This window comes from Ahaetulla prasina, chromosome 18 (assembly GCF_028640845.1).
Source record: "Ahaetulla prasina isolate Xishuangbanna chromosome 18, ASM2864084v1, whole genome shotgun sequence".
Classification (NCBI taxonomy): domain Eukaryota; kingdom Metazoa; phylum Chordata; class Lepidosauria; order Squamata; family Colubridae; genus Ahaetulla; species Ahaetulla prasina.
This window is the reverse complement of record NC_080556.1, coordinates 10,357,197-10,366,360: the sequence shown is the minus strand read 5'-3', so window position 1 is coordinate 10,366,360 and position 9,164 is coordinate 10,357,197. Positions and strand designations below refer to the sequence as shown.

General features: G+C 51.2%; 1 protein-coding gene across 1 annotated transcript; it reads left to right on the top strand.

Annotated features, from left to right (window-relative positions):
* The first annotated feature begins 481 nt into the window (after positions 1-481).
* On the top strand, positions 482-5,083 carry LOC131186971 (proproteinase E-like). Its single transcript, XM_058160994.1, has 8 exons — positions 482-568; positions 1,257-1,348; positions 1,498-1,595; positions 1,725-1,859; positions 1,997-2,133; positions 2,596-2,738; positions 3,961-4,113; positions 4,839-5,083. Exons 1-8 carry the CDS (start codon positions 529-531, stop codon positions 4,860-4,862), a joined length of 822 nt encoding a protein of 273 aa, XP_058016977.1. The 5' UTR covers positions 482-528; the 3' UTR covers positions 4,863-5,083.
* Positions 5,084-9,164: the final 4,081 nt, after the last annotated feature.

The window sequence follows — 9,164 nt, the reverse complement described above, 5'->3', positions numbered from 1 at the left end:
ACTTCAACCAACAACTATCTACCATTGACCTCACCCCATTCCTAAGAGGTCTGTAAGGGGCGTGCATAAGAGCACAAACATGCCTACCATTCCTGTCCTATTGTTTCCTTTCATTATATCCAATTAATATAGTTATTGCATACTTTTGCTCATATATATATATATATGCTTATACGATATGTTGATGCTTGTGTATACGGTTGTGACAAAATAAAAATAAAAATAAATAAATAAATAAAAATCTCCTGGCACTGCGGGGGCCAGCAAACCCTTGCCCTGCCGGCACGGATTGGCAGTGCCCCTTCCTGTTGTCCCACAAACTTCCCTGCCCCCTTCTTCTCCGAACAGCTGCGTCTCCTCTGGGGCACGGGGGTGGGGAGGGCAGATAGGTGCTTGGGACACAAGGCTAAACTCTGTCCTTGGGCCGCCAGAAGTGGCAACGTGTCCTCCCCCCCGGGCTCGGACAGGGGCGGTATAAAAGGGGCCACGGCTACTCCCTCCGTCCCAGAGGGTCACCTTGCCATCAGCATGTGGAAACTCCTGGTCGCCTTCCTGCTGGCCGCTGAGGGTAAAACCCACCACCTGGGCAAGGGCACTTGGCATCTTGCTGGGCTCCCGGAAAAGCCGGAGAATGAGGGCTGTCATTAACCCCATCCCTCCCCATCCTGCCCAAATCTTTTGCGTTGGGGTTTTCTCGCTTCATTCAGCTGGGCTGGAAGAATCGTCTTTGCATCCCCCCCACAACCGCCCTGAGCCCTGATTCCCAGGATTGGGGAGGGGAGTAACTGGCCCTGGCCGGTCCTTGGAGGGTGAAGGGCTGTTCAGCCAAGGCAGGCGTGGGGTGGGGGTTGCGGGTGGCTGCCAGGCTGCTGTGGAAGCTGGGATACCAGCTCCCTTTCTGCAGCTTGAGGCATTGAACTGGCGTTTGTAGAAGCGGTGGTGGTAGCGGCTGGCTCTCGCGCAAAGGTTGAGTAGCGACTCATTGAGCGTCCGCACGTGGCGACGCACCCAGGGCAAGAGTTAGTTAGCGGCCAGGGTGACTAGATTAGGTGATTCGCCTGACTAGGTGGCTCCGTGGCGAAGGGATCAGAAAGGTCCTTCAGTTCGGCGGTTCGAATCCCATAGTACAAGTCTCCTGAGTGAGCGCGGATGGGGGAGGGGGGGCTGGACTAGATGACCTCCGAGGTCCCTTCCGACTCTACTGTTACTGATTGTGTCATTTCCCGCCTCCCCCCATCTCACCCCCTTTCGCTCAGCCCACGGATGCGGAGAGCCCGCGTATTCCCCCGTCCGAACCGGGAGGGTAGTTAACGGAGAAGATGCCATCCCTTACAGCTGGCCCTGGCAGGTAAGTGGGTGATCCCATCCACCCCACTCCCAGTAGCTGCACCAGAAAGGCAGAGGGGGGTGGGGGCTTCTTTGGAGAACTTTGGAGAGGGAAAGGAAAGTCTGGGTGGGCAACATTAACGGGTCCGTCCCCTCCCTCGTTCGCCACAGGTGTCCCTGCAGTACCAGTCTGGAAACTACTTCTACCACACCTGCGGGGGGAGCCTCATCCACCCCCAGTGGGTGATGACCGCCGGGCACTGCATCTTGTGAGTCTCCCTCGGGCACCCTGGTGCGGGGCTGTGGGAATGGATGCAGGGCAGGCTAATAGAGGGCTAGAAGGAGACTCAGCGCCGTCCCGTTCCCCCCGTCTCACCCCGTTGCCCCCCTTTCCTCAGTTCACAGTACCGCTACAGGGTCGTCCTGGGTGACTATAACCTGCGCAAGGCGGAAGGCCCGGAACAGTCGATCTTAATCAACTCCGGGGACATCTTTGTGCACCCCGGCTGGAACCCCAACTGCATCTCCTGCGGGTGAGTAGAACCATCCCTGCTGCAAAGGGGGTGGCTGGCCAGGGGTGGGGGTGGGGTTGGTGTCTTCTGGCAAAGGAAATCCCAGGCGGGGGAGGAAAAAGCCCCCTCCCCAACACCGCCGCCGCCTCTTCTTGCAGGGACGACATCGCTCTGATCAGACTCTCCCGCCCGGCCATTCTCAATGACAAAGTGCAGCTGGGGTGCCTCCCCCCACGAGGAGAGGTGCTCCCCAACTATCATCCCTGCTACATCTCTGGCTGGGGCACGCTCTACAGTAGGTCCCGGCTAGGGTGGGCAGTAAGAAGGTGGCCGCGGGAATAGCAATAGCACTTAAATCTGATATACTGCTTCACAGTGCTTTACAGCCCTGAGCCAGTCAGGATCGAACTGCTGGCAGTGGGGCAGAATTAGCCTGCAATACTGCATTCTAAGCACTGGGAGGGAGGGAGGGAGGGGAGGAAGATAGGAAGATAGCAATAGCCCTTAGACTTATAGACCACTTTACAGCCCCTCTCTAAGCGGTTTACAGAGTCAGCCTCTTGCCCCCAACAATCTGGGTCCTCATTTTACCCACCTCGGAAGGATGGAAAGCTGAGTCAACCTTGAACCAGTCAGGATCGAACTAGTGGCAGTGGGGCAGAGTTAGCCTGCTATAATATCGCATCCTAACCACTGGGCCACCCTGGAAGGAGCAAAGCCATTCACCGGGGGTCGGGGGGAAATGTTTCTCTTCCAGCCGGAGGCCCCATGCCTGACATCCTGCAGCAGGCGCTTCTGCCAGTGGTCGACTACGCGCATTGCTCCCGGCCGAACTGGTGGGGAACCTCGGTCAAGGAGAGCATGGTGTGTGCTGGCGGGGACGTCAAAGCCGGCTGCAACGTGAGTAGAAACCCAGAGGGGTCCCCGGTACAGTCTGGAATTTGGAGATCAGGGGACAAAGGAAGCTGGAATCTCCTTTCCTGGATTAGCAGTCCAATCCGATCCAATCAGAATAGAGCTAGCTGGAAGGGACCTCGGAGGTCTTCTAGCCCAATATCCTTGCTCGAGCAGGAGACCCCTAAACCAGGGGTGGGGTTTTACTTTCCTTTACTACTGGTTTACAACGGGACCGCGCTTCTGCGCAGGCGCAGATCGTCAGTGATGACGTCAGGGCGGGTGGACGGAGCCTCCTGCTGCCATTGCAACCCCACCACTGCCCCAGACCAATTCCAGACAAGTCAACCTCTTTTTAAAAACCTCCAGGGACGGCATGGCGGGGGAAATTAGGCTGCCCCTTACTGTGTTGTGTGTCCGGACAAAAAGCTGAGTTGCTGGAGAAAATCCAGCCTCCGATGATCCTGTTCCTGAGCTGGGGGGAGTGGGGTCTGTGAGCAACAGCCCCCTCCCTGGGAGACAGCAGCAGAGAAGTATTTGGAGGTGTTGCGACCCAGGCCCAAGTAGGTAGTAATAAACTTAGTCCATGGAAAAACAAACTTTATTCGAACAGCTGGGAATTAGTTCATTCCCAGCGTCGTTCAACTCAAATTAAAACAGATTCCTCCCAACACAAATTTCTCAATTCTCTCGCAAGCCTTGGTCCAATTAGGCAAACTGCCAAAGGCCCTTCCTGGCAAACGTCCAGAAGCCACAAAAACAAAGGCGTAGATGAAGCAGAAGACGAAACAGAAGATGCAGCTACCAATGTTGTTTTCCAGCAAAGCTCAAACGCTGTTGCTGGTCTTTTAAGCCTTATGGGAGGGGCCAATCATCTCCTGGCCTTACTCCCGAGTTGTCCTTTTTGCTTGAGCTGCTCTTGCCTTCTGGCAGCTCTTCTCATGCCTGTATTAGGAACAGGCTCCTCCTGTTTCTCTGCCTCACTACTGTCAGACTCTGGAGGCTCTGAAGTCCGTACCTCACTTCCTGATGGCCCTGGCCTCACCTCAGCCTCCTCGCTGTCCGACTCCCTTGCCAGCTCTGTAGGCTGCTGACGGACCACAACACCAGGGATGGGCGAGGGACACAAGGCTGTCCTTGCCTTGCCACTAACAAGCATTCCAGGCAATTTAGGCAGAGGGAGGGAAAAAAAGCCAGCATGTTTCTGAGGACGAATTACATATTTCAGGGTGACTCCGGTGGCCCCCTCAATTGCGCAGCTGCTGACGGCCGGTGGTACGTTCACGGGGTGGCCAGCTTCGTCTCGGCACGGGGCTGCAACACCCTGCAGAAGCCCACCGTCTTCACCCGCGTCTCTGCTTTCATCCCCTGGATCGAGCAGGTATTGTCCAGTCCCCGTATCAGAGGGACGGGTGGGTGGGTGGGGAGGATGGAGAGACCCCCCCCGCCCTCTTCGGAACTCCCCGTGTCCGTCCCTTCCCCTCCAAGTGGGACAATTCATTCGACGTTTGTGCTCGAGCGATGCAAGGGATCTTCCAAAAAGGCCTTCCCTTTTCCACTGGGCTAATCAAAAGCCTCCATCGCCTAGGCCAGTGAGAGAAACCAAGTTTTGTGTGGGGTCAGGAGAACCCTCAAATCCTACTCCTGACTGGCCCCGACCACCTCTCCCCGCCCCTCCCCTCCCCTCCCAGAAGTCCCCACGTGGCCCATTTTGGATGCAGGCAAGGGCAGGGCGCACGCAGAGCCTTGGGGTGGGCGAAAAACAGGCCTAGCGGAAGTTCTGGAAGGCCGGAAACGGGCCCTTTTTCCAGCCTCCAGAGGGCATCCGGAGCCTGGGGAGGCCATTTTTGCCTTCCTGGAGGCTCAACGAAAACCTCCGGAGCCCCAGGGAGGGCAAAAACGTCCCCCACTCTGCCATGGTGCAGGAGGCCGACTAGGCCACGCCCACCATGGCCACGCCCACCCAGCAACCGGGCAGAGAACACCCTTGCTACCCTTGCTAAAATTTTTGAAGCCCGCCCCTGGTCAGGCCGTTTTTGCACGCTCACAACCCAGCGTGCCCTCGCACAACTCCCTAATGCCAGATCGTCGGTTTTTGCCTTGCAGATCATCTCCAGCTATTCCCGTTAAGCAGAAACGTGTGGCGTTTCCAGATTGGGCTCTGCTTGTATAAAATAATAATAATAATAATAAATATCTTCCTGGCTGCAACATGTTGTCCTCTTGGTCTTCTTCTTCTTCTTCTTGGTCTTGTTCGAATCCTTTCCTCTCCACTGTTTTTTGGGGGGATGCATACATGCCCCAAGGAGGTTTCAATTCCCTGATCCCTTCACCTTGTCTGCCCGATGAAAGGTGTGCTAAACTCGGCAGATCTAAACCCACATGATGCCTACAGCAGCTCTCCAAAGATTCAAATAAAAGGGAAATCTTTTACTAGGTTTGAAAGAGAGTCACTACTCACTACACCCCTTTCCGTAGTAAGAGGAAGAGTTGGAGGTCCACCATAAACAAAAGTAAAGGTGGGATATAAATAAATACATAAATATGGTTTTTTAAAACTCCATAAATCTAAGGAGAAGAGAGAGCTATATATATATATATATATATATATATATAGGTCTTTGGTTGTTCGGGTTTTCTCCCGTGTAAAATTGGAAGTGCCAAGACACTTCCAATTTTACACCGAGAAAACCCGAACAACCAAAGACCTATATACAAACACCCGTGAAAACCTCAGAAAACAAATATATATATATATATATTGGGTTTCTCCGCATAAAATTGGAAGTGTCTTGGCGGCGTTTGACGAAGTCTCATTCGTCATCTTCAGGCTTCAGCTTCGTGCTTCTGGGAGCTTCTGGGAGCAGGGAAGCACGAAGCTGAAGCCTGAAGATGACGAATGAGACTTCGTCGAAACGTCGCCAAGACACTTCCAATTTTACGCGGGAGAAAACCCGAATAACCAAAGACCTACATACATATATATATGTAGAAAGAGGGAAAGATATATATATATATACACACACACACACACACACACACATATCTGTGATACATAAAATCTCAAGAATTGCCTCCTCTAAGCTCTACAAATGAGACAGAGAGAGAGGTGGAGGGAGAAAAAGAGAAAGAAAGAAAAAAAGAGAAAGAATGAAAAAGAAAGAAAGAGAGAGAGAGAGAAAGAAAGAAAACAAAAGAGGGAGAAAAAGAAAGAAACTGGAAAGAAAGAGAAAGAAAGAAAGAAAAGGAGGGGGAGAAAGAAAAGGAAAAAAGAAAGGAAGGAAGGAAAGAAAGAAAGAAAAAAAGAAAAGGAGGGAGAGAAAGAGAAAGTAAAAAAGAAAGAAAAAGAGGAAAGAAAGAAAGAAAAGAGAGAAAGAGAGAGAGAGAGAAAGAAAGAGAAAGAAAGAGAGAAAGAAAGAAAAAATAAAAAGGAGAGACAGAGGAAAGAAAGAAAGAAAGAAAAGGAGGAGAGAAAGAGAAAGTAAAAAGAAAAAGAAAAGGAAAAAGAAAGAAAGGAAGGAAAGAAAGAAAGAAAAAAAGAAAAGAAGGGAGAGAAAGAGAAAGTAAAAAAGAAAGAAAAAAGAGGGAAAGAAAGAAAGAAAAAGAAAAGGAGGAGAGAGATAAAGAACGAGAAAGGAAAAGAAAGAAAGAAAAAATAAAAAGGAGAGACAGAGGAAAGAAAGAAAGAAAAGGAGGAGAGAAAGAGAAAGTAAAAAGAAAAAGAGAAAGGAAAGAAAGAAAGAAAGAAAGAAAAAGAGAAAAGGAGGGAGAGAGATAAAGAACGAGAAAGGAAAAGAGAGAAAGAAAGAAAAAAATAAAAAGGAGAGACAGAGGAAAGAAAGAAAGAAAAAGAAAAGGAGGGAGAGAAAGAGAAAGTAAAAAAGAAAGAAAAAAGAGGGAAAGAAAAAAGAGAAAAGGAGGGAGAGAGATAAAGAACGAGAAAGGAAAAGAGAGAAAGAAAGAAAAAAATAAAAGGGAGAGACAGAGAGGAAGAAAGAAAGAAAAAGGAAGGAAAAAAGGAAGGAAAAGAAAAGAAAGAAAAAAAGAAAGCATGAAAGAAAGGGAGAAAGAGAGAAAAGAGAGAGAAATCAGGCCAACATCAAAGTAGAAGATGCACCTCTTACCTTTCTCTCGCCTGTCTTTCTCTCTCATGGGCCGGCTGGGAAAAGGCTGGGGGGGGGGCTCAGAAGAAAGCTACCTGTGGGGTCAGGGGTCACTTGTCCATCCCTCTGCCGGACCAGCCTGTTCACAAAGAAGGATAAACATGTTCGGACAAGCGACAGATCAATGGCCCTCTGTGGGTTGCTACAAAACAGCCCCCCTCCCCACTTTTCCACAAGAGACCCTTCAGAAAGGAGCTTCAGGCAAGCTATCCTAATTGAGGGGTGGGGGGGGAGGTAGGTCTGGATCTTCTCCCCAAAGCCAGATTTACGAAAGGCAACCAACCAAGGGGCTGGTCCAGAGATGCAGGCAGAATAATCCCCTTCCTATCAAGCCCTTCAGGGACGCGGTGGCTCAATGGCTAAGACAGCTGAGCTTGTCGATCGAAAGGTCGGCAGTTCAGCGGTTCGAATCCCTAGCACCGCGTATAAGGGGGTGAGCTCCTGTTCCTTGTCCCAGCTTCTGCCAACCTAGCAGTTCCAAAGCACGTAAAAAATGCAAGTAGAAAAAATAGGGACCATCTTTGGTGGGAAGGGAACAGCGTTCCGTGCGTCTTTGGCGTTGAGTCATGCCGGCCACATGACCACGGAGACGTCTTCGGGCAGCGCTGGCTCTTCGGCTTTGAAACGGAGATGAGCACCGCCCCCTAGAGTCGGGAACGACTACTATGTATGTGCGAGGGGAACCTTTACCTTTTATTAAGCCCTTTGGCCAAGCAACTAGACTGATTGAGGGGTGACTCCAGCTTCCCCATTGACTTTGTATGTCAGAAGGTCATAAAAGGGGATCGCGTGGTCGTAAAAGAGGATTGTTGTAAATATGAGCTGGTTGCCAAGCGTCCGAGTGTAAATCACACCATCTTGGGGATGCTGCAACGGTCGAAAGTGTGAAACATGGTCGCAAGTGCTGTCATAACTCCGAACAGTCACTAAATGAACTGTGGTCAGTCGAGGACTACCTGTACACGTATACAGCTGTGGAGAACTGGCAGATACTCAGAGGTCATTTAGTCTATCCCAAAGGTATCGAAGAAAATACGAATGGCCCTGTAGACTTGGCGGGCTGGCCAGAATCACAGGGAGAAGAGAGTCTGGGACTTGAAGTTTGGAGATGTCTCTTTTCCTTCCTATTCCAAACGACTCCAAAGCCCATTCCTCCCCCTTTAGCTGAATGTATGGTGGGTTTCAGCAGATTTGGACCGATTCACCCGAACCGGTAGCTGAACTTATGGTGGTATTCAACCGATTTGGACTGGTTCACCCGAACCGGTAGCTGAACTTATGGTAGTATTCAGCCGGTTCGGACTGGTTCACCCGAACCGGTAGCTGAACTTATCGTGGTATTCAACCAATTCGGACTGGTTCACCTGAACTGGTAGGTGAACTTATGGTGGTATTCAACCGGTTCGGACTGGTTCACTCGAACCAATAGCTGAACTTATGGTGGTATTCAGCCGGTTCGGACCAGTTCACCCGAACCAGTAGTGGAATTTGCTCTATACCATCCTATTTTGGCATATTTTTGAGGCCGAGCGCATGTGCGAAAGGCGCATGTGCAAGCAAAGCACATGCGTGGAAGACTGGGCGCATGCCCGCGCGCTCACCTTTGCAAACCGGTAGGTAAAGTAAGTGAATACCATCTTGGATCTACTCTCTTTGAGCATGGCAGAGGGGCGAGGGTTGGGTGTCAGCCACAACAGTCCCCTGGTGAAATCGGGGCACCTCCGGTCAGCTGTTCACGGAAACGGGTCCCTGTCAGGAAATGGGATTTCCCCTGCACAGGGAAAGGAGGACAAGGAGCCAGAGGGGGTGGCCGCCTCCGCAGATAAACACCCCCCAATTTCTCCACCGGGTAGGAAACACACACCTTTGGATTTCACACACACATATACACGTGGCGTTCAGACCCTTTCCAGATTACACACCGCTGAGCCAAGACTTGACAAGTAAGCCGTTCTGGCCAAAAAATAAAAAATAAAAATCACACCAGCCTTGTTACATAAACCCGTCTGGAAACAACGGATGGTTCCTGACCGCCACGTCTGGATCGTATGACGGGCTAATTCCAAGCAGGAGAAAAAAAATTCAGGGTGGGTTTTGCACCCCAGCTGGATCTGCCAGGAAATCCCCTGGGAGCCAGCCAGGAAATCCTTATTTTTTTTTCTCCTGGAGATGTGGGAATCGGGCTGCGTCAAGCGAGGGGGGGGGACACAACGGGGAGGAAGGGTCTCTTGCCCCCCCCCCACGTCAACTTCGCCCCTAGCCTTGGCAG

Excerpts from the sequence above, each read along its gene's own strand:
- LOC131186971 (XM_058160994.1), top strand. The coding sequence starts at position 529 with ATGTGGAAACTCCTGGTCGCCTTCCTGCTGGCCGCTGAGG. Across the intron at positions 1,349-1,497 it reads CTTACAGCTGGCCCTGGCAG|GTGTCCCTGCAGTACCAGTC; the intron begins GTAAGTGGGTGA and ends CGTTCGCCACAG. Across the intron at positions 2,134-2,595 it reads TGGCTGGGGCACGCTCTACA|CCGGAGGCCCCATGCCTGAC; the intron begins GTAGGTCCCGGC and ends TTTCTCTTCCAG.